This window comes from Mandrillus leucophaeus, unplaced genomic scaffold (genome assembly GCF_000951045.1).
Source record: "Mandrillus leucophaeus isolate KB7577 unplaced genomic scaffold, Mleu.le_1.0 Scaffold484, whole genome shotgun sequence".
Classification (NCBI taxonomy): Eukaryota; Metazoa; Chordata; class Mammalia; order Primates; family Cercopithecidae; genus Mandrillus; species Mandrillus leucophaeus.
Window position 1 is genome coordinate 854,857 of NW_012105187.1, and position 24,913 is coordinate 879,769.

Below are 24,913 nucleotides of genomic sequence, written 5' to 3' on the forward strand. Positions count from 1 at the left end.
TTACTGTTTCACCTTCTGAATCATATCTGATAATCAGCTAATGGCAATCACCATTCACACCTAACCCAATACAGGACTGAAGGTGAAATAAGAACTGATAATCACAGCAGGATTGAACAGTTAACAAATTATTCATTTTTGCTTGTTTACATTGCCAAAGCAAATTACGAGTTTAACAAGTTCTGTTTTAGTTAAGATCTTTCAGGCTAAAAAGTTGTTCAAATTTTTCGTTTTCACAAATATAATTTTATTTCATAAAGTACTAATTTCATTGAGGAGCCAAAGTTAACCAACACTGGACTATGCAGATTATCAAGATCTAAGATTTAATGTTTTAAAACTAAGAAAATGGAGACACAATTTACAAATTTGCTAATTATTCTTCCCTTTATCATCCTTGGATGTGGCTGTACATACTTTTATATTACACATGTGGCATCAGCTGAACCAGGCAGGAAACTGCTTGTTCTACGTACATTTTTACAACTGTTGTCTCCTGTCAAGTAAGATTATGAAGAAAAAGTGATTAATGCTGCAACTGACAGAGAAGGTTCTTGAGCAAGACACAAGACTCTTGTAGCATTGTCTTATTTATTAACATAATTGGAACATTTTGCATAAAACTCTTGCCCATGACTATTCTAGCAACAAAATCGTACTCAAAATATTTCACTGTGAAATGGTATTGCAACTTGAATATCATTTTTTATTAATGAATTGATTCCATAAAGCAAATCTTACTCTTAAAATGGCAGATTATGTGATCAAAAAGTGATTCAAAAAAAGCTTCCCCCTCCCCATGCCAACCCTCAAGACCATGTGGATCCAGCTGAATCCTCAGCCCTGGGACTAGACTAAGGTCGAGGGAAAGAGCCGTTACTCATTCCTAACCAGAACAGGCTAATAGGACACTCCAAACTCACACTACAAAGAGACCACATGAACAGTCGAGTGTGCTGGGCAGCTATAAGATGGTGCAGACTGGATGAATCTGGCAGAGCATATTCATCGCCATTACTACAATGCTATTCCTAAGGTGTCCTAATTGTATGAGCTACAAAATCGGTCCCTGTTTCCATTCTTCCCATCTCACCTGTTGGCCCTCCTGCAGTAGGTAGCCTTGGGAGAGATCCTGAGCTTTTCATATTCTTCCGTTTTATTTTTGCATTACTGTTTGGATGAGTAAAATGTAATAACATGCTTCTCTCTCTTAGTCCTCTAAAAGAGTGTGTGTGTATGTGTGTGTGTGTGTGTGTGTGTGTGTGTGTGTGTGTGTATCAGTTTGGGGAGAGTAGAATTGGGTTGTTAAGTAAAAGTTGTTTCTCCCTGTAATTCTCTGCCTTTTGCTGTAGTTCAATTATTGAGTCTCACTTTCTATTTAATTTGAACAGCAAGTTCTTTAATTCTTTCTGAGAAGCTGGAGCTTGAAACTAGAGAACATTGTTGAAAGGCTGGCCAAGCTAAGACAGGAAGAACGGTGTCTCTAGAAGCTCTAGCTTTGGGTTTCAGGCACTTCAGTAAGAGACTTTTCCCCCTTGTTCCTATGTACATTCAAGGAAAATGAAAGCAAGAAGGCTCTAGAGGCTACCTGGGGTTGGGGATGTGTGACTGAGGTACCTACTAGCAGCACAGCTCTCCGGGAGGACCATTCCTTAAGGACAGAGTTATTGACAAAAATTCCTTCTGCCTGTTCTTACATCAGCCACTTTCAGAAAAATGGGAGGGATATTTTTTTTGCTGGTGGGCAGGAAACAAAGCTCCAGACCCCTCTGGACATGATTGTTCCAGTCCATGCCTTTCTCACAACCTCTGAGCCATGCCAGTCTTGGATTGGCCTTGAGCAGGACCCCAGAGGCAAAGTCGGGGCCCAGAGGTTATCCTCTTGGCACCTGGGGCACCACTTCAGATTCTGAATCATCTTTCTGGTATTGGCTGTGGCTGGGTCACGGTCACAATGTCCTGTCCTGGATTCAGTTGTGCTGTGACCTTTCCCTAGCAAATGAAAGGGGGCGTGTGTGTGTGTGTGTGTGTGTGTGTGTGTGTGTGTGTGTGTGTTGGGGGGGGCGGGGCGGTGATGGGAATGGACGATTCTATCCAAAAGAAGATTCACTTTCTTTTTATATTAAATAGGAAACCTGTTTTTAGTACAGCACCTGTAATCCACAAAGATAAGATCTGCCCCACTTCATTCCTAGAAATCTACTTCTATGGCACCTGTTCTTTGTCTTCATTCATCTCACTTTCCCTCCCCACTCCCACATGCCTTCTGCCTGTATGCAGAGAGTGCAGAGCCAGCTTCATTCCTTCTCGTGGGCTGTAGACCAAATGGGGCTTGACCACAGCAGAGTAACAGAGAGGACCAAAGAAAAAGAAATCGAGTCTTCCTCAGGTCTGCTCATGTGGGTCCCATAAAGTCTACCCATAACTCCAAGTCCTTAAACAAGCCATGTTTCCCAGGAAATTCAGGCACCTGTTTTCCTTTGTTTCATTTCCTGGCTTATGACTGTCCTGCCTGGACAAAGGCTGTTCCAGATTTCGCTCTCCAGCAGTAGCATCATCCTGAGCACTCTCTGCGTCTCCCTTCACCTTCCCCAAAGCAATTCTTTCTTGGATTCATGGAGTCCGTTTCTGGGATTTCTTCCAAGTTGTTGAGATCTCTTTCTAAAGGAAACCTAACAGTGGCCTTCCTTACTATCACACCCTACCCTGGGACTGGTGTTACCATCCTCTGTGTGGGGAGCACCTGGGACAGACATGATTTAAAAGAAATATGCCAGGGTAAGGCTTGGGAAGTGTAGAAATCACATGGGTACCTGGTCAGCAACATGAGGAAATGGAGGGTGTGGTGTGACGGCCTAGGGGTCAGGGAAACAATGTCTTCTTGTCAGGCTTTACACCTGCTGGCTGACCTGGACCAGCCATTTAATCCCATGGGCCTCTGCTCCCTCACCTTTTAAAGGAAAGTGTTGGATCAACTGAACTCTAAAGTGTTTTTCAGTTTATTACTTCATGATCCCTAGTCAAACACTGATACTCAAAAATAGGATTTTCCTTCCTTCCTCTGAAGATTATTTTAAAAAATCCAAGAGGAATAACAGACTCTCTGGATGCTGCTCTACCATGTTCTTCTGTTCCTTTTCCCACAACTGAAGGATGTTGCAGATGTGAAATGTGTGGTAAAGAACATTGTCTTTGCTTTCAGGTCCCACATGGCCCCTCCTGGCCATAATTGGTACTAGATTTTGATAGAAGTATCCTAATACTCAGAGACTATTTCTCAAAGACCAGAATCCCAAGAGCCAGAGACTGGATGAGAGACAAAAAGCACAAGAGAGCAGTTTCCTTATGGCTCTCCAAGCAGGACATGCATGAGACCCTAGTAACCAGAAGGAAAGCTGGCAAAACTGTCTGCACGAGCAGAGAGGAAAGTAGAAAATTAGAGAAAAAAGGAGTGAAACAACTTAGTGGCTCCTGAGCCCTCCCAGATCTCCCTTCTGGGAACCCCCTCCCCTGTTAGGGAGATTTTCTCAGACAGTTCCTGCAGCTTCCGGGCTCTGCAGGGGCTAGAACCAACCACAGAAACAAGGCCAAGGCACTGCCTCTCAAGAAGGAACTGACCTCAGGCACTGTCTGAGTTACCTCAGCTAGAGAGGGTGAAAATAATCAGTTATCATCAGGGCAACAAATTGCTTTCTCCTAGTTCATCCTGGACTTACAATATGAAAGAGACATTTCCCGGCCCAACAGACAACACATAATTCCAATTAGCAAAGACCTCCAGGACTGAGTGGACTCCTAGTGTTGTTTTGTATAGTTTTGCTTTTTTAAAGACACGACTGCCTGATCTGGATCTAGTCCTGCTTATGTGAGTCTTCTCAGATGCAGGAATGTGTCTAAGCATGGCCTCCAAAGGTCCCTTGGAAATCCCTGGCTGGTAGGGAACCTGCACTGTGCCATCAGCTACAGCCCACATAAGTAAATGAACAGATGCCACCAGGAAATGAGGATGGACTGGCTCTGTGTGATCATAAGCTCAGAGCAACAGGGAAATGATCATTTGAAACTAAGAAAACAGATTCAAATTATTCTGAGAAAACCGACTATCCCCAGACTTGCATCCCAGGTTTCAGAAGCTGAAAATCTCACTCCTGATCAAAGGTTGCTGCTGCTGCTGCTACTGCTATATGTGTGTGTGTATGTGCATACGCAAGTGCGCACGCGTGTGTGTGTGTGTGTGTGCGTGGTGCTGGAGAAGTGGAGGTTGCTTGGCCTTCTCTACTGGGTGTGGCCCTGATGCACTCACTGAGTGCTGAGGCTGGCTACAGTGTCCTATCAGAGGGGAAGTAATACCACAGGAGCACATCAAGACTACAAACATAAAGAACCATGGACACTGATTTCATCCAAGTTCTACAGGGAGTGAACAAAGAAAAATAAATAAACAAAAGAAAGAAAAGAAAAACAGCCCTTTGTAGTAAAGGGCATGCTGGGAAGGCGAGAGCCAGAGCTGCCTCCCCAGAACATGCTGGGAGGAGAGGCACCAGAGCCACCTCTCTAGAGCATGCTGGGAGGAGGGGCACCAGAGCCGCCTCCCCAGAGCATGCTGGGAGGATGGGCACCAGAGCCGCCTCTCTAGAGCGTGCTGGGAGACGGACACCAGTACATCTCCAAGGACTGCACTTCCCCCGACTCCCACCCCATTCCCTCACCCACCCCCAACCCGGAGACTAGAGGAAAGTCTGTCCAAAGATGACTGTAGAATAGGGAATGCCATGGTTCTCTGCAGGTCCCCCACACTATGGGGGGTTAAGTCAGCAAATAGGGAAAACAGTCAAGACGAGGAGATTGAAAAACAGAGAGGCAGGAGAGAAACAGGGGGCTGACAAAGATGGAGGGGCCATTGTGTTGCTGGAGGACGAGGGGAGAGTGGAGCTGAGCGCTGTGTAGCTGCTAGCCGGAGGCATTGATGTACAGCTGGCTTTTAAGGATGTAGTCGATGACCGGCTGGGACAGGTAATCCACAACATGGCCGTCCCCATGCTGCAGGGCCAGCCTGCACAAGAAGAGATGACAATCAGATGGACGTCCACACCCAAAGCAAGCCAGGAGGACTGACATGCCCCATGTCTCCCCAACACCCCATTTCTAGCCTTTTCTCAGGTTGAGTAAATGGTTCTGTATTAGGAAAAGCCCTCTTGCCTCCACAACTCCTTCCCTACCTTGGTGACATCATTCATTGTGGTTCTGCCACTTCCTAGGCAAGAGGCCTTGGGAAAGTTATTTAAACCCTTGTGTTCTTCAGCTTTTTTCCTCTAAAATGAGGGTAATATCTGGGCCCCTCTCATTTAGTTATTCAAAGGATTAAATGAGTCATTATGCAAAGCACTTAGAAGAGCACCAGACACACAGCGGGCATCTAATGTATTCACTATTCCTTTTTCTCAAATAAACTGTATTGTGTATATTTAAGTCATACAATCTGATGTTGTAAGATACACATAGCTATAATCTACTAATTTAGCAAAAATCCTAAATATAATACACTATATTAGCTGTCATCCTCATGTCACACATTAGATCTTTCAACTTGTTTGTCTTACATATTTGCTACCTTGTATCCTTTGATCAATATCTCCCCACTTTCTGCCCTCCACACTTGACCCTGATAATCATGTTTTATTCTCTATCTGTATGTTTAAGATTCCACATATATTCCTACATATTTGCTACTTTGTATCCTTTGACCTATATCTCTCCACTTTCTGCCCTCCACACTTGACCTTGGTAATCATTGTTTTATTCTCTACCTCTATATTTAAGATTCCACATATAAGTGAAATCATGCAATATTTTTCTTTCTGTGTCTGGCTGATATCACTTGGCAGAATGTCTTCCAGGTCTAGCCAAGTTGTGGCAAGTGGTAGGATCTCCTTTTTTAAGTCGAATAATATTCCACTTCCGTGTGTGTGTGTGTGTGTGAACACATTTTCTTGATCTATTCATCCATTGATGGACATCTAGGTTGTTTCCATATCTTGGCTACTGTGAATAATGCCACAATAAACTTGGAAATGCAGGTATCTTTACAAGGTGGTGATTTCATTTCCTTTGGGTGTATACCCAGAAGAAGGATTGCTGGGTCATATGGCAGTTCCATTTTTAATCTCTTTAGGAACCTCTATACTGTTTTCTATAATAGTTGTACCAATCTACATTCCCACCAACAGTTTACAAGGGTTCCCTTTCTCCACACCCTCATCAACATTTGTTATCTCTTGTCTTTTTGATAATAGCTATTCTAATAGGTGTGATGTAGAATCTCATAGTGCCTTTAATTTGTATTTCCCTGGTGATTAGTGATGTTGAGCATCTTTTTATGCACCTGTTAGCAATTTTTATGTCATCTCTGGAGAGATGTCTACTCAAATCCTCTGGTGGTTTTTTGTTTGTTTGTTTGTTTGTTTGTTTGTTTGTTTTGAGAGAGACAGGGTCTTACTCTGTTGCCCAGGCTGGAGTGCAGTAGTGCAGTTATGTCTCACTGGAGCCTCAAACTCCTGGGCTCAAGCAATTCTCCTGCCTCAGCCTCTCAAGCAGTTAGGACTTCAGGCACATGCTACCATGCCTGGCTAATTTTTTTTTTTTTTTTTTTTTTTTGGTGGGAACGGGTAAGGATAGAGACAGGGTCTCACTATGTCTGGAACTCCTGGCCTCAAGCAATCTTTCTACCTCAGCCACCTAGTATGCTGGGATTATAGGTATGAGCCATCACACCCTGACCCTTTGCCCAGTTTTTAGTTGAGTAATATGTTTTCTTGCTATTTTGGGTTGTGTAAGTTCTTTATAAATCTTGGATATTAATCCCTATCTGATATATGATTTGAAAATATTTGATTGTTTCCTTGCTGTACAGAAGCTTTTTAGTTTGAAGTCTTATTCATTTATTTACTTGCTTTTGTAGCCTGTGTTTTCAGTGTGGCATCCAAGACATAATTGCCAAGACCAATGTCAAGGAGATTTTCCCCTATGTTTTCTTCTGTTTTTTTGTTTTTTTGTTTTTTTTTTCCCTCAGGTCTTACATTTAGGTCCTTTATCCATTTTGAGCTGATTTTTGTGGCTGGTGTAAGATAAGGTCCAATTTCATTACTCTGCATATAGAAATCCAGTTTTCTTGGCACCATCTATTGAAGAGACTATCCTCTCTTTATTGTGCCTTTTTGGTACCTTTGTCAAAAATCAGTTGACCATGTATGTTTGCATTTATTTCTGGGCTCACTATTCTGTTCCACTGCTCTATGTGTCTGCTTTTATGCCAGTACCATACTATTTTGATTACTGTAACTTTGTAATATCATTTTAAATGAAGAAGTGTGATACCTCCAACTTTTTTTGTTCTTATAATTGCTTTGGTTATTCAGGGTCTTTTGCAGTTCTGAGCAAATTTTAGGGTTGATTTTTCTATTTCTGTGAAGTATGAATGCCCCTATTGGGATTTTGATAGGGATTTCATTAAATCTTTATATTGCTTTAGGTAGCATGGACATTTTAACAATATTAACTTTTCTGATCCATGAGCATGAAATGCTTTTCATTTATTTCATTTATTTGTGTCATCTTCAATTTCTTTTGTCCATGTTTTATACTCCTCTATGTACAGATTTTTCACTTCCTTGGTTAAATTTATTCCTAAGGGTTTCTTTTTCTTTCTTTCTTTCTTTTTTTTTTTTTCCAGACAGAGTCTCACTCTGTCACCCAGCCTGGAGTGCAATGGTGTGATCTTGGTTCACTGCAACCTCAGCCTCCTGGGTTCAGGTGATTCTCCTGCCTCAGCCTCCTGAGTAGCTGAGATTACAGGCACACGCCACCACGCGTAGCTAATTTTTGTATTTTTATTAGAGTTGGGATTTCACCATGTTGGCCAGGCTGGTCTCTAACTCCTGACCTCAAGTGATCCACATGCCTCGGCCACCCAAACTGCTGGGATTACAGGTGTGAGCCACCGCACCTGGTTGTCTAACTGCTCTTGATAGTACTTTCAGTACTATGCTGAATGGAACTGGGGATAGTGGGCATTCTTGCTTTATACCAGGTCTTAGAGGAAAAGCTTTCATTTTCTCCCCATTGATTATAATGCTAGCTGTGGGTTTAAAAATAAATAAATAAATGGCCTTGCTGGGTGCGGTGGCTCATGCCTGTAATCCCAGCACTTTGGGAGGCTGAGGCAGGCAGATCACAAGGTGAGGAGATCGAGACCATCTGGCCAACATAGTGAAATCCTGTCTCTACTAAAAATACACAAAAAATTAGCCGGGCGTGGTGGTATGCGCCTGTAATTCCAGCTATTCAGGAGGCTGAGGCAGGAGAATCGTGTGAACCTGGGAGGCGGAGGTTGCAGTGATCTGAGACCGTGCCACTACACTCCAGCCTGGGTGAAAGAACGAGACTCCATCTCAAAAAATAAAAATAAAAATAAATAAATAAATAAAAATGGCCTTTATTATGTTGAAGAACTTTCCTTCTATATTTAAACTGTCAAGAAAGGATGTTGAACTTTGTCCAGTGCTTCATCTGCATCAACTGCTATGGTCATGTGGTTTTTATCTTTCAGTCTATTTATGTGATGTATCACATTGACTGATTTGCATATGTTAAACCAGCCTTGTGTGCCAGGGATAAATCCTACTTGATCATCATGCATAAACTTCATGTTGTGTTGTTGAATTCAATTTGCTAATATTTTATTGAGGACTTTTGCATCAATGTTCATCAGAAATATTGGCCTACAGTTTTCTTTTCTTGCGGTGTCTTTTTTTTTTTTTTATACAGAGTCTCACTCTGTTGCCCAGGCTGGAGTGCAGTGGCACATGATCTCAGATCACTGCAACCTCCGCCTTCTGGGTTCAAGCAATTCTCCTGCCTCAGCCTCCCAAGTAGCTGGGATTACAGTCACATGCCTGGATAATTTTTGTGTTTTTAGTAGAGATAGGGTTTCACCATATTGGCCAGGCTCGTCTTGAACTCCTGACCTCAAGTGATCCACCAGCCTTGGCCTCCCATAGTGCTAGGATTACAGGTGTGAGCCACTGTGCCTGGCCTCTTGTGGTATCTTCCCGTCTGGCGTAGGTATCAAGGCGATGCTGGCCTCATAGAATGTGCTAGGAGGTATTCCTTCCAGCTGTATTTCTTTGAAGAGTTTAAAACGTATAGGCCGGGTGCAGTGGTTCATGCCTGTAATCCCAGTACTTTGGGAGGCCGAGGTGGGTGGATCACAAGGTCAAGAGTTCAAGACCAGCCTGGCCAACATAGTGAAACCCTGTCTCTACCAAAAATACAAAAATTAGCTGGGCATGGTGGCAGGCACCTGTAGTCCCAGCTACTTGGGAAGCTGAGGCAGGAGAATCACTTGAACCCGGTATGCAGAAGTTGCAGTGAGCCAAGATCACGCTACTGCACTCCAACCTGGGTGACAAAGTAAGACTCTGTCTCAAAAAGAAAAGAAAAGAAAAAAAAAAACCAGAAGTATTGGTATTAATTATTCTTTGAAAATTTGGTAGAATTCAGCTCTGAAGTCATCTGGTCCTGGCTTTTCTTTGCTGGGAGGTTTTTAATTACTACTTCAATCTATTTGTTATTGGTTTGTTCAGGCTATTCCTGATTCAATCTTGCCAGATTATCTTTTTAAAGGAATTTATCCACGTCCTCTAGGTTACCAAATTTGTTTGCATATAATTGTTCATAATAATTCTTTATGATCCATCTTATTTCTGAAACATTTGTTATAATGTCTCCACCTTCATTTCTGGTTTTATACATTTGAGTCTTTTTCAGTCTAGATAAAGGTTTGTCAATTTTGTTTATTTTTTTCAAAAAACCAACTCTTCATTTTATTAATTTTTTCTATGGTTTTTCTATTCTCTATTTAGTTTTGCTCTAATCTTTATTATTTCCTTCCTTTGGCTTTAGTTTGTTTTTCTTTTTCTAGTTCCTTGAGGCATAATGCTAGGCAATTTATTTGGGGTTTTTCTTCTGTTTTAATGTGAGCATTTATTGTTAGAAGCTTTCCTGTTAGAACTATCCTTATTTTATCCTTTTGGGTTCCTCTGCATGCTGGCCTCAAGAGTAGAATCCTCTTCCAGGGATTCTTGGGATTCACTACATCTTTTCTTTCCTACAGGAGCCCATGGAGGAGAGGCACCAACAGGTATAAAGGACCCCAGTGACACATTTTGGCTTCTGCACAGTTTTTTTCCAGCCTTGGTCTGGCTGCTTCCTGTTCTCTCCTAACACAATAGTCTAGGTGTCAGACCCAAACGAATTATTTTTAAAAATTCAAATATTCCTCCACATACCTAGATTCTAAAAGGCGTCTGAGTCCTGCCTGTGAGATCTCACTGGAGACCAGCTCACTGCCTTTCAATGCATGCACAGCCCTTGAAACCACCTTGCAAACTTATGACTGAGACAGTGAAAGAGATCTAACTTAACTGACTCTATCTTGCTTCTAACCTCCAAGTTGTCCTTGTTCCCGGTGTAGGCTGAACTAACTTCGGGGGAAACTTAGTTCATAGTTTATAGTTTGGGAGAAACTTAGTTTATAGTTTAAAAAAAGATGATAACAGCCCTTTCCCAAAACAGACCTCCTTCTTGCCTGGGGACTACATTGCCTTTGTAGGACTAACATTAGCCACAAGATTAGAAATTACGGTTTAGGAGTCATGCAGCTGAAGGCTACAAGATCTGACCCTCCCTAAACTGCTCCTAAGATCAGTGCTTGCGATATTTTGTAGACCCTGCACTTGATGGACCAGCTGGCACCATCCAGATCAATAAACTGGCTCATTTGAACTTGCGCCCCGCTCCCACCCAGGAACTGACTCAGTGCAAGAAGACAGCTTCGACTCCCTATGATTTCATCTCCGACCAGTCAGTACTCCTGGCTCACTGGCTTCCCCGACCCACGAAGTTATCCTTAAAAACTCTGCTCCCCAAATGCTCAGGAAGACTGATTTAAGTAACAATAAAACTCTGGTCTGCCTCACAGCCGGCTCTGCGTGAATTACTCTTTCCCTACTGCAATTCCCCTGTCTTGATGAATCTGCTCTATCTAGGCAGCCAGCAAGGTGAACCCCTTGGGCAGTTACACCCTGACCTTGCAACTTAGGTCCCTAAGTGCCTCCTCACATAGTTAAGCTTTTTGAAAAAGTGTGTATACCTGTGACTCAGAAGCAGATTCCTAAGCCCACCCCCCATAAATTCTGATTCAGTGGGACTGGGCGGGACACAGGAATTTGTACTGTTGTATAACTCTGCATGGCGACTCTAATGTGCAGCCATGTTTGGAACCACATCCTACTCCTCTCCCCTTACTGCCCATTGCTTCTGCCCTCACTTCACAGTGGATGCTACCCTTGTGAGTGCCTCTGTAATTGCCTTCCAGGGAAGAAGGCAATTACTTTTTAAAGTCCTGGTCTCATTTGATTTCTCTGAAAGATGGGACGCAGATGGCAATGCTCTCCATCTTTGTATCCTCTCTCACCTTGGCTTCTGGGCCACCACTGCTGGTGGTTTCTAACTGCCTTTTAACTTTCTATCAAATGCTAAAATGTTTGCAATGTTCCCCATAGTCTTCTCTTCTTGACTCTTTCTGTGAGCTTGTCCATACCTAGAATTTTAATTGACACTTACAGGTTGGTGGCTTTCAGTTTTACACTTCTAAGCCTCTATATTCTGTATATTTCACCATTCCACTTAACAGTTCCACTTTGGGTTTATGGTAGAAACTGGTAACTGGCCCCTAACACCCATTCTTTCCTTCTTTGGGTTAGTAATAAAGCATACTGAGTTTTATCTGGGTGTGTGGCTGCCTAGCTACACAGTCTATTTCCCAGCTGTCCTCCACCTCTGAGTCAGTGTGATGCAAAGGGAAGTGGTATGCACAACTCTGGGTCACCTTAAAGACAAAGCTTCTTGCCATGGGCTTCACCTTGCCTTTTCCCACTGGCTGAGAAGAGCCACCGTTGCAACAGCTGTGCACCCAGAGATGAAAGTTTTATATGGATGAGGCCGTAGATTCCATCTTTGACTTCAGTAAGAGGGAACTAAACATCTAACATTTAAAACTCTGAATACTGGATTTTCTTTTTTTTTGGTTTTGGCAGCTTAGCCTGTACCCTTGTCAAATATTATTCCATAAGTACCTCCAACTAAAGCGTCCACAACTGAAAACACCCTCTTCTCCCCTTAAAGCAGCTAAGACTAGCTAATGGACTGTCCCCCCTTTTAAAAGTAAATGGCTGGGGCCGGGCACAGTGGCTCACGCCTGTATTCCCAGCACTTTGGGAGGCCGAGGTGGGTGGATCACTTGAGGTCAGGAGTTCAAGACCAGCCTGGCCAACATGGTGAAATCCCCATCTCTACTAAAAATACAAAAATTAGCCAGGCGTAGTAGCATGTGCCTGTAATCCCAGCTCCTCGGGAGGCAGAGGTAGGAGAATTGCTTGAACCCGGGAGGCAGGGGTTGCAGTGAGTGAAGACTGTACCACTGAACTCCAGCCTGGGCAACAAGAGTGAGACTCTGTCTCAAAAAAATAAACAAAAAACAAAAAACAAAAACAAAAAAAGGTAAAATGGCTGGGAACAAATGAGGTCCAAACAGAAAGCTAAACACCAGGGCAGCAGATGTCTGCCTGAATCTTAGGGTCATCTCTGATGGAGGAAAGTTATGCGGAGACTTATAAGACAGTTTGACTAAAGTCTCTCCAGCCATTTGTCAAACATACCTGCTCTTGGTTGAGCTGACAACAGACATGGGATGGTTGATGTCATCCTTCACCACCATGATGTTGTTCTGAGGACAGAGCAGAGAGAGTTAGTTGCCAGTCCCTCCCACTAAACTCCTTTTGCTCTCTCACTCCTCCAGCTGCCAGGACTCTCACACAAGGGCCATATCACAGATGCACTAGCAGGATGGAGGACTCACTTTGTATTTGCGGAGTATTGAGGAGTGATTCATGATTCGGTCTGTGTCGGCTGCATCCCGGGGCACCACCACAATCCCAAAGTCGCCAACAATCACCTCCATCTGAAGAAACAGAGAGAGGGCCCTTTGGTGAAACCCTGATCCCAAACTCCTACCAAGCAACTACTTAGCAGCGCCCGCTTCCATTCATCCACATGCAGCCCCAAGCTTTAGTCCCAAACTGGCCTTCTTCTCAGCCCCATCAGCCAGCTCCTTCAAGGAACAACCCTTAACGGTGTTAATAGACTAAGTGAAAGCATTGACTGGTACACAGAAGTCGCTTAATAAATACCCTAGACTTAAGGAATAAATGAACTCTTACATGTCTGGCAAGATCTCTCCAGTTCCTGAGGCTCCCATTGAGTTCACAATGCTGCAGAATCACATGAATGACATCGCGTCCTTACCTGGTAAACACCCTCTGGAGTGAAACAGATCCCTCTGTTCAGCAAGCACATTTGAGCCCTCAGATGGACGTCATGAGAGGGACCAAATGCTCTTCCAGCTCACCCTCATAAAAACTGCTGTGGGACTCAAGGGGTAGCCAAGAGCTAGAACTAGAAGTTCTTGGAATGCATCACTGGGCACCCAGGCTGTGGTAGGGAGATGATGATGATGATTAGGGTCACTTCAGAGATCAGTTTTTGATAGACGCGCGGTGCCATGTGAGAAATGAAACTTTTTTTTTTTTTTTTTAAGGCATGTTCTCAGTCTGTCTCCCAAGCTGGAGTGCAGTGGCACGATCATGGCTCACTGCAGCCTCAACCTCCTGGGCTCAAGCAATCTTCCCACCTCAGCCCCCAAATAGCTGAGACCACACGCACATACTACCATGGCTGGCTAATTTTTTAAAATTATTTTTTTGAAGAGAAGGGGTCTTGCTATGATGCCCAGGCCAGTCTTCAGCTCCTGGACTCAAGTGATTCTCCCACCTCAGCCTCCCAAAGTGTTAAGATTACAGACGTGAGCCATTGCACCTAGCCAAACCTCGTTTTCATTGAAAAGAAATAACATTTTTATTTTCTGACTGTAGATGCAATGCAAGCTTAGAGAATCTAGGAAAAAAAAAAGAAATCAATCACAATCACACAATCCAGGTAGTGACTGTGAATGGTTGAGTGTATATCTGTAGTTTTTTTTCTCTCTGCAAATAGGTGTATATATCCACAATTGGATTAAACTATAAAATTAGTCGCTTTACCTATCTTTTTTCACTAGCATTATATTTTGAGAATTTTCTTACATTGTTAAAAATTATTTCAAAACACAACTTTTAATAATCTGTACATTTTACACTATGTGTACAGTTACTTCTGATTTTTTGCAATTATACATAACACTTTAGTGAAGATCTTTGTACATAAATCTTTTATCACACCTCTGATTATTTCCTTAGGATAAGAAATGACATAATTGGATAAAAGGAGATAAGCTGGACATAATTCAGGCTCTTGAGACATATCACCAAGTTGCTTCCGGGAAATTTGTGCCAACTTTTATTTTGAAAGAGCCTGAAAGTTATGGCATTTAATACTCTTGGATCTACCCTGGGCATATTACTGTTTAGATCTTGCCAATTACAGATCCCAGACAGGGGAAGGGAGGAGGAGATAGGTGGCTTCTAAGCAGCACAGTTCATTGAGCAAGACCTGATTTGAGGGCAAGGGTTTTTTCCCATAATTATCTAAACAAGTGGCACAAAAACAGATATACTGGGGCACGGTGGCCCCTTCTCCCCAGAGGATTTCTACACCAGCAGAATTCCATTTCTAAGCCTGATTTACTGGTTGTGTGTGTGTGTGTGTGTCCACATTCTGATTATTTCTGTCCACTTTTACTCTGCTTCTCCTACTGCTTACAACTGGACCTACACTTGCAGCTGGAGCTCTGATGTCGCTGAAATAAAAAGTTAGCTAAAGGTGTCTTAGGAGGAAAGTCGTAGAGAGAAGTTAAAAAGCTAGGTGTAGAATATCAGAGCTCCCATTGGATCATGTAATCTGGAAGATACAGAGCATTGCACAACACACTGCATCTATTGGTGTTGTTCGGATCAGGTAAACTGACACCAAACCTCTTGTCTTATAAACCAGAAATGGTAGGGAGAGGCAGGGCAGGGAGTTGGAGTTAGAGTCAGCTCCTTCTGCCATGGCATTTAGGATATTGCACTGGGACTCACTACTTAGACACTGGTTCTCAAACTTGGCTGCACATTAGAATCACCTGAGGAGCTTTAAACATTTCCAAAGCCTAGCTCACACCTAAGATCAATTAAACCAGAATCTCTGGTGCTGGAACTCAGGCAGCAGAAGTTCTTTAAATTCCCCAGGTGATATCAATATACAACAAAGCTGGTGAACCAGTGGTCTAAGTACTTAATTAAAGTTCTGGGGAAATTGGCAGAGAAAGAGACAGAAAAGAGAAGAGAGGAGAAGAGCAGAAGAGAGTGAGGAAGAGAAAGGAGGGAAGAGGAGAGGAGGACAGGAGAGAAGAGAGAATCTATCCAAGCTGGTATCCATGGGGATTCCTAAGCTGCGTGGTTATGTAGATGTTTCAAGATAATCTAGTATAGATTGCATAATGTAGGATCTGCCTTCAAATTGATTCTGTAAACTTGATGAATGTTTCATATATGATGTTTGTAATAATGGGTCTATATAAAGTGAGCATTCTAGTTTAAACCAGGAAAATAATGGCTCAGAATAGCAGTCCTCATGGGGGAATCGCCCTGTGGGTGACAACAGTGCAGCTGCTGCTCTGCACTCAGTACCTAATGAACTGAGCGCCCAGTGAATAACTGTGCCAGGCTGTTCAGTGGGTGGCAAGCAGATGGAGGCCTTACTGCTTAGGATGTTTTCCTTTTCCAAAAACAGTGACAGACTTGTCCCTGGGAATCATAGATGGGTCGAGGAAGAGAGGATCTGTGAGACAAGATCTACAGCTTTACGGCATCACGGCCGGGGTTTAGGCCAGAGACTGCAGATACTCTCTGCTGCTTTGGCCAGACACTGTTGTTTTTGTAGCACCTGTTTGGAGAATTATGGGAGAAAATCTGGGTGTCTTGCCCCAAAAGCAGGCCTTGCTCAATGAGCTGCACTGCTTAGAAACATTGTTCATGGTGGAGGGTATTTGTGTGTGTGCATGTGTGTGTGCGCGTGTGTGCATGTTCGGGAAGGGAAGGTACTAGGTGCTAGAGTTGGTGAGATGTGCCCTCAGTCCAACGAGTGCCCATCTCCCTCTAGGAGCTTAGCTGTCCTTCCCACCTCAAGCACCCATTGCCTGCCTTCACCAGGCCTCAGGACACTACCCTCTCCTGGTTGTCCTTCTACCTCTCTGGCTGCTGGCTACTCCTTTTTGGACCCCCATCCTAATTCCTCCTGTTCTATCTGACCTTGAGCCACTGACCTCCTCCAAGCCTCAGTCCCTGTATGTTTTTTCTTTTCTATTCACACTCACACACTTCATGATTTCATTCAATTTTGAAGCTTTAAAAGCACACTAAAGGCTTCCAAATTAATGTTTCCAGCAATAACTTCTCTCCTGAACTGGAGGCTCATATGTCAGCTGCCTTCTCAATATGCCCACTTGGATAGGCCATCTCAAACTCACTATGTCCATGAGCCCCTGGCCCTGCTAACATAAACAAACAGTTAAACCAACCACTCCCCTCAAAGAAATGGTTTTCCTGTCATCTTTTCCATAAAGAGAAATTCTCTTCCTTTTTTTTTTTTTTTTTTTTTTTGAGACAGAGTCTCGCTGTTGCCCAGGCTGGAGTACAGTGGTGTGATCTTGGCTCACTGCAACCTCCGCCTCCCGGGTTCAAGCAATTCTCCTGCCTCAGCCTCCTGAGTAGCTGGGATTACAGGCACGCGCCACCATGCCTGGCTAATTTTTGTATTTTTAGTAGATACAGGGTTTCACCATGTTGGTTAGGCTGGTCTCGAACTCCCGAGCTCGTGATCCGCCTGCCTTGGCCTCCCAAAATGCTGGGATTACAGGTGTGAGCCACCATGCCCAGCAGAAATTCTCTTCTTATAATTGCTCAGACAAAAAGCTTTGGTATTTTCCCTGATTCCTCTCTTTCTTTTATATCCCACATTCAGTCTATAAGTTAGTCCAATGGACTCTACCTTCAAAGCAAATCCAAGAATCTGCTCATTTCTCACCATGTCAGTCCCTTCTATACTGGTCCAAGGCTATTTTGTTAGGCTGAATAATGAACCTAAAAGATATCCAGGTTCTAATCTCTGGAACCTGTGAATATGGCAAAAGAGACTCTGCAGATATGATTAAACTAAGGATCTTGAGATTATCCTGGGTTATCTGGGCAGGCCCTAAATGCAGTAACAAGTACCCTTACAAGAGGCAGAGGGAGACTGGACTCAGAAGAGATAAGATAATGGGAGATGGAGCAGAAAGAGATTTGAAGATGCTCCACTGTGGGACTTGAAGTTGGAGGAAGGGACCATGAACCAATGAATATGACAAATGCAGCTCTAGAAGCTGAAAAAGTCAAGGAAACCAATTTTCCCCTAGATCTTCTGGAGTTGTTGGCCTTGCCAACAACTTGATTTGGGCCCAATAAAACCTATTTCAGACTTCTGACTTCTGGGACTGTAAGAGAATAAATATGTGTTATCCTAAGCCACCAAGTTTGCAGAACTAGGAGACTAGCTCACCTCTATCATCTCTCGTTTGAATTTCTCTGGTCTCCCTGTTATTTTCTTGCCTTTTTTTAGTCTATTCCCAATAGCCAGACTGATAATGTTAAAATATAAGCCAAATCATGTTGCTCCTTGGCTTAAAATCTTTCACTTAAATGTCACCTTCTTGGTGAGATCCTCTCTGGCCACCCTAATTAAACCTGCATCCCTTGTGCGCTCCCACCCCTTAAGCCTAAATTCTCACCAGAGTTGCACTTTCACCCTTTTGGTTCTCTGAGCAGCACTAAGGTGGTTGGCAAGAATAGTCACTTTACAAAATGTGGCAAAAAGGGAGCCAAGAAGAGAGCACTTGATTCATTTTATAAGACTGGTATGATGTAAAAATACCAGCTATATGTTTCATATAAGAAATAACGGAAAAACACCAGTTCCAAGGATGCGAGAAACCAAAATTGCATGGAGTTGTGATAGCCTCAAGTGTTGTGCATTTGAAGTGAGTCTTGCTCATCTGCAAAATGCTGAAGTTGCATTTAGAAAATTCAAGCTAATTACTGAAGATCCCCAGGGCAAAAACTGCCTGACTCACTTCCATGGCCTGGATCTTACCTGTGACAAAATGTGTTCCATGGTCAAAAAAAATGACAGACCATGACTGAAGCTCAGTCTGAATCAAGACCACCAATGGTTATTTGCTTCAGCTATTCTGCGCTGGTTTTACTAAAAAGAGGCAACAATCAGATATGGAAGACATCTAAGGCTCAGGTCTGCCAAATCTTGGAGAAGATGATGGTAATAAAGACCAGGTGCAGGGTGGAGGGGTTGTTGTAGACAAATGACTTGAAAGAAGTGGTCAATAAATCGATCCCAGACAGCATTGGAAAACAGAAAAGGCTTGCCAATCTGTCCTCTCCGTGATGTTTTCATTAGTTTTTCCACAGCCGCTACCTTTGTGGTGAAGGTAGTGGCTCTGGAAAAACTACTGCGGGGAGAGATAGGGGCTAAAGTTGAACAAGCTGGTGGATAAAAGCCACTGGACCAAGAATCTGTTAAAATTCAGACTTTAAGGGTGACAAATAAAAAGTATTTTTTGTGAAAATAAAATAAAATAAAATAAACGACAACAACAAACATATTCCCCAGACCTCACCTGAGAAATTTTGATATAGCATGTGTCAAGGGGCTGAAGCCTCTATCTTTACAAAGTTCCCAAATCCTTCGGATATACACCCACCTTTGGGAATTGTTGCTTTAAACCACATGGACAATTACCTAAGCTGGTAATATTCTGGCCTGGTTTAGGATGGGGTCAAAATGAGATACTCGTGGGACAGGTACCTCAGCACCTCTGAGAAGTCCAGCAAGAATAAGGACATTCCCCCTGTGCCCTCAGGAGCGGGGGGTGTAAGGGCAGACATCTGACCCCAGGAAGCATAAGGCACTCAGATCCCCTTCCTATGGCGCCTGCAGGAGTGTGCCCAGGCCTCTGGAACTGAACTCTTGTTTCTGCTCGAGGGGACCAGCACCTCCTGTCTTCATGAAGAGCTCTCTGTGGGTCTTGCCCTTGGGGTGGAAAGGTGGGGTGGACAAGTGGCCAATGTGGTAGAACTGTCCTGATTGGTAAATCTCATTCCTGATGGTGACCAATGTGACCCCACACCATGGGCAGGATCAGGACACAATCTTCTCCCCCTGCAGCACACAGTGGCCCTCACTTTAGCACTGGCCTGTGTCGAGCCTCAGAGGTGGGGGTCTGTGGCATTCATCCTGCTTCTACTTCCTGCTCACAGGCACAACTTTGATCATATCTTTTCATCTTCTGGTCAAAGGCTCCCCAGGGGAGGTAGGGAAAGGGATGGGGAGAGGATGTGGGAGGCGGTAGACTCTGCTTCCCCAAATGTGGGGAATCTGAGGGAAGGATATGAGACATGTTGAGGCAGGAAGCAACTTGGCCTTGGAAGAGAAAACACTCATGACCCAGGCAGCAGAGCTCTTGGAAGGAACGTAGAGTTTGCATCATCCCTCCAAGAGGCTGAATTTCAAGACCTGCCCTGCTGGATTTAAAGGGATGCTTTGAGGGGGTGGATGCCTTGTGGTTTTAGCCAGGCACTTTCCTAGACACTAGGGATGCAGGGTTGAGCAAGGCAGATATGGCTTCATCTCTTGGACAGATCACTGTCTGGTATGAGACATTAAACAAATGATTATTTTCAATTGTATCTACTGCTGTGAAGATATGAGTAGGTTGCTACTGGGTGGCTAATATCTTACAGTGACTAATATATCATGGGTAACTGGCAAAAGTTTGGGCCATATCCCATGGGGGAGGCAAACTGTATTATGAGCTGAACTCCTCCAACCAAGTTGTTCTCAACTTTCATTCAACAAACTTTTATTGAGCATGTATATGGTGAACTGGGCACTGTTCTGGTATCGGCGAATAAGACAGGCAAGTTTCCTGTACTCAAAGGGCTTACCTTCAAGTAAGGAGAGATCATAAACAAATAAATACATAAATAAGAAAACATCATGGCAAGGTGTGATGTCTCACACCTGTAATCCCAGCACTTTAAGAGGCCAAGGTGGGAGGATCACTTGAGCCTAGGAGTTCCAGACAGCCTGGGCAACATGGTGGTAAGACCTCATCTCTACAAAAACAAATTTTATTTTAAATTAGCTGAGTGTGTTGGCACGTGCCTGAGTCCCAGCTACTTGTGAGGCTGAGGCAAGCGGATCGCTTGACCCCAGGATGATCACTTGAGTCTAGGAGTTCAAGGCTGCAGTGAGCTATGATCACGCCACTGCACTCTAGCCTGGGTGACAGAGTGAGACCCTGTCTCTGAAAAATAAATAAATAAAAGGAAAACATCAAATAGGGTTAAGTACAATATTCATTATAAAACCAAATGACCTTTATGTTGAAACCTACGTGATATGAAGGGATGGGCACAGGGATATCTAGGAGAAGAGGATTCCCAACGAAGCCACAGCTAGTACAAAGACCCTGAGGTGGGGAAAACTGTTCAAATAAACTAGGTGGGACTAAGGTACGCGGCGGTTGGAAAAGTAGACAAGGACCAGATCATGATGAAGACGGGGTTTCATTCCAATTGCAAAGAAATGCCATTAGAGTGTTTTAAACAGAGGGCTTGACTTCCATTAGCAACAGGATCCAATGTATGTGGATTTGCCCTGGCAGGCTTAACTGGCAAGATCCTCTGCAGGGCCATCCTGAGATCAGCGTTCTGAAGCCTGACTTTCCCTCCCAAACAGTGCTCTCTTCTCAGGTACAGTACATCAACGACTGCAGCCCACTTGTGTTTCTTCTCTGAATAAGGATTAGTCAGGGATGCACATGGGCCCATTGGGAAGGAGGGGAAGAAACATTGATTAAGGTGCCTGCTATGTGCCATGCACAGTACTAGGAACTTATCACATTTAATCCTTATGACAACTATCTTCTGAGATATGTACCTCAGTTCTTATTTCATAGATGGGGAAACCAAGACTCAGTGAGATTTAATAACCTATCCAAGTTGCACAGCTAACAAGTGAATGGAATCCACTCTAGTCTGCCTTAAAGACTCTTTCCTCCACATCACACCTCTTCTAGATCCATTTTTAAGACTCACATTGCAGTGACTTGAAACTTTTTTGGTTAAAAAATTTCTATTTGAAAATATATTCTACCTTATTTTTTCCCCCAGCTTACCACAGCTACTTGGGAGGCTGGGGTACTCTGCATCACCCTTAGAGTATTATAATTTTAGAATACTTCTGGATGACTTTAAAAAGATGCCAAGAGAGAACTTCTGGCAAAAGTCATGCAGTACGTGAGCAGCTTCTGAAACATGCTCCCTCCATTTCAGTAAAGGATGCTCCACCCTTGCTCTAGCCCCTGCCACTCTCTGGAGGGAAGGCTGGAAGGAAACTAGTAGGGTCAGAGTTCAGCAGGTGGAAATGCATTTCCAGGATGGCCCTCTTAATGAAAAAAAAAAAAAAAAAAAAAGAGAGAGAACCATTCTTAAGAGGGGCTTCCCAAATGAAATCATCCCCCCTCCCACTGCCAACCTAACTGGGGGTGTGGGAAGGCAGGGGATTCCAGACTCAAGTCAACAGCCTGGAAACCAAACCAACAGTGCCTTTCACATGAGAACAACCAGAATCCCCCATTGGTAGAAGCTGAGCCTCCTTCCCCTGAGCCTGTAATTTGGTATCATTTGGTATCAGTCATATCAGTGTGGGGGCCTAATCCCTGGGGTGCAAGAGTCCATCAGGCTTCCTGGCTGGAGCTGGACTGTCTGATAAAAACCATCTGAGCCTGAATAGCCAAATGTTTGTCTTTGTTCCATTTATCCTGGGGCCCTGGGATTTCTTCTGGAGTGGCTAATGCCCCAGGCTCTTCCTCTGTTTATTTTCTTTGGTTGTTTTCCCATAGCTGATGGATGTAGGAAGCAGTTAGCCCATGGCTGGTTGGCTGGAAAAATGTAGGATACAGCCAATTAGAACCAGCCCGTGGAATGCTGGGCTTTGAGGAGTGCAAAGAGGAAAAAAGAGAAAACAATTCCCTCAGTGGCCATCTCTGGTGGCTGATGTTCCATCCCCAAGTTTTTGCTCCTTTGGGTTAAATATTGACTCTTGCTCATTTGAAATGGAAATACTCTTGAGAGCAGCTAATACGTGTGATCATTAAACTTAACGATTTTGCTGCTTGCTCAAAAGTTAATACCATCTCAAATAAATACCAGGATCCACCTATTTCAAGCAACCAGAACATCTCCCCAAAGGTCTTGCTTCCTCCACTGAATCTTTTATATCCTCTTTCCTCCTTAAAAAGCTCTTCTCTTTCCACCTACTTAACCTAGTCCTGCTCACAATTGAAAGCCCAGCTCAAGGGCCACCCCCTCCCACAGAAAGTGAAGTGCACGGTCAGGTACTTTGTCTACTTTGTTTTCTCACATGGCTGGGTGCTCAATAAATATTTTAAAATAAGTGAATAACGGCCAACATTTATGGAATGCGTACTAGGTTCAGGAACTCTTCTAAACTTTTCACGTGTTATATTTAATAGAGTATAAAGAAATGCTATAATGAAAAGTAAGATACTTTTAGACTGCAAGTGCCTCAAGGATAAACGCATGCTATGTTTATCCCGGGCACTTAATAAGCATTTGTTGAAAGATTGATTGAAGAAAGGAATGCTTGAATCAGAATTTTCTTATCTTTTCTTTTTTTTTTTTTTTTGAGACGGTGTTTCACCCTTGTCGCCCAGGCTGGAGTGCAGTGGCGCTCTCTCGGCTCCCTGCAACCTGTGCCTCCCGGGTTCAAGCAATTCTCCTGCCTCAGCCTCCAGAGTAGTTGGGATTACAGGAGCCCGCCACCACGCCTGGGTAATTTTTGTATTTGTAGTAGAGATGGGGTTTCACCATGTTGGCCAGGCTGGTTTTGAACTCCTGACCTTAGGTGATCCACCCTCCTTGGCCTCCCAAAGTGCTGGGATTATAGGCATGAGCCACCACTCTCGGCCTTGAGTCAGTATTAATTTGCCTGCTGGGCACAGTGATGGACAAAGCAGTTGGCAGCATCGGATCCCTATACAACGGGTTTTATTTTGGGGAGAGGAGTGAGTGCAGATGCCTTCTGCTTCACAGATCTGCCCATGGTTGACCCTATTGCCTTTGGCCTTGGCTTCCCACAGTCCCTGATCCATGCCTGGATGCCTGCACTGATGCTGATGTCAGGATGCAGAAAAGCAAAGCAAAGGAGCAGGTCTCCTGGGAGAGACTAGTTCTCCAATAAAGAACTCGGGAATGCAGTGGCGTGGCAGGAGCTGGGTTCTGATCTCCGAGGCTGGTCCAAAAGTCTGGATCTTGATTTCCCATACAGCAACTCTATTCTGTTACACTTGAGAGAAACTCGATGACTATGTATGGAATTTTTTCTCCACGGAATGTAAGGGGAAGGGTGTGTCACTGGTCAGAGAAGGTCAGAATGTGCTGTGGGCTAATGGATCTTTATGCCTAATGGGAAATGCCACAAGGGAGGTGTTTGGGGTGGGGATGGGGGTCATCCCATTAGTCATGTAATTAGATTTCTGGATGGAGAGCTTTGGTTCAAGAATCCAAAGTGAAAGAAAGAGCAAAAGTGACTTAGTAGAGAGTGTGTGTTGGTGCTGGAGGAGGCCTTGGCAGTCCTGCTGTCCAACAGACGGTCTCAGCCAGTTCCCAGCCTGGCTGGAGGCCAGGCTGCTCCACAGCCCCTTCAAGCTTTCTCCCCAGACCCGTTTGAACCAGTGGCTTCCCTCCTGCCTTGTTTCTGAAGATTCTGGAGAAGATATGAGAGGCTGGAGTGTGGGGCCGGGGCCTAGGACGTTTCCAAGAAAAAGCTTTGATCTCTCTCCTGCCCTCCTGTCCCCAGTCATGGGCAGTGTTAAATCAAGGTTAGCCTAAAGCTGCCTCCCTGCATATTTTAAGTTCAGCCTAAAGGTTTCTCTGTACATGCTGAACTATAACAAGTAGAGGTGTTAACAGGCTTTAGCTTACATTTGTGCCAATCACCAAGTTTTGGCCAATCAAATGTAGCCAGCTGTTCGAACTGTGTTCAAATAAGGCTGTTTCTGTACTTGACTTCCATTTTCTGTACATCACCTTCCTTTTTCTGTCCATAAATCTTCCACCACATGGCTCCTCTGGAGTCTGAGAGCCTACTCTGGCATGGGATGCTCCCTGATTCACCAATTGTTCATTGCTCAATTAAACTCTTTTAAATTTCATTTGGCTGAGGTTTTTCTTTTAACAGCAGATTTCAGGGTTTTGGCCTCATGGTCTCCAAGCAAAGGTCTATGGTCAACAAGTATCACTTGGGGCACCAGGTAATAAAGAGAAATGTGCTCTGAGAAAGGGATGAATGAACGGGCAAATGAATGAAACCTGAAGCAGAAGCAGGTCTCACATATCTCATTTCCAGGAGTCTCATGGTTAGGAACAGACATTCCTAAAACAGGCCGTTTCCAGGCAAACCCCAGATGGTAGAACTTGCTGGTACAACAAGCAGGACTCATTCTGTACCTACTCCTGAAAGATGTTCCTTTTCCAGAACTTGAGATCCACCCTTCCCCAAATAAGGGCAGTGGACTAATTCACTGACGTGCTAACTAGTTTTGTGCTCCCTACACCCTCCTCTGCCAGCTCTGTCTGCCTCCCTCCCTCCCTCCCTCCCTCCCTTCCTCCCTTCCTTCCTT

The 24,913-nt window shown here is 43.9% G+C and overlaps 1 protein-coding gene across 2 annotated transcripts in view; it reads right to left on the bottom strand.

Moving 5' to 3' along the window:
- Window positions 1–572: 572 nt before the first annotated feature.
- Window positions 573–24,913, bottom strand: part of NMNAT2 (nicotinamide nucleotide adenylyltransferase 2) — a 206,644-nt gene continuing 182,303 nt past the window's right edge. For both annotated transcript variants that reach the window (XM_011995333.1, XM_011995334.1), the window contains exons 9-11: window positions 12,977–13,078; window positions 12,777–12,844; window positions 573–5,053 (exon numbers count right to left, since the gene is read on the bottom strand). In XM_011995333.1, the coding sequence (XP_011850723.1) occupies window positions 4,951–5,053; window positions 12,777–12,844; window positions 12,977–13,078 (273 nt within the window). In that variant the 3' untranslated portion in view covers window positions 573–4,950. The remainder of the gene's footprint in view (window positions 5,054–12,776; window positions 12,845–12,976; window positions 13,079–24,913) is intronic.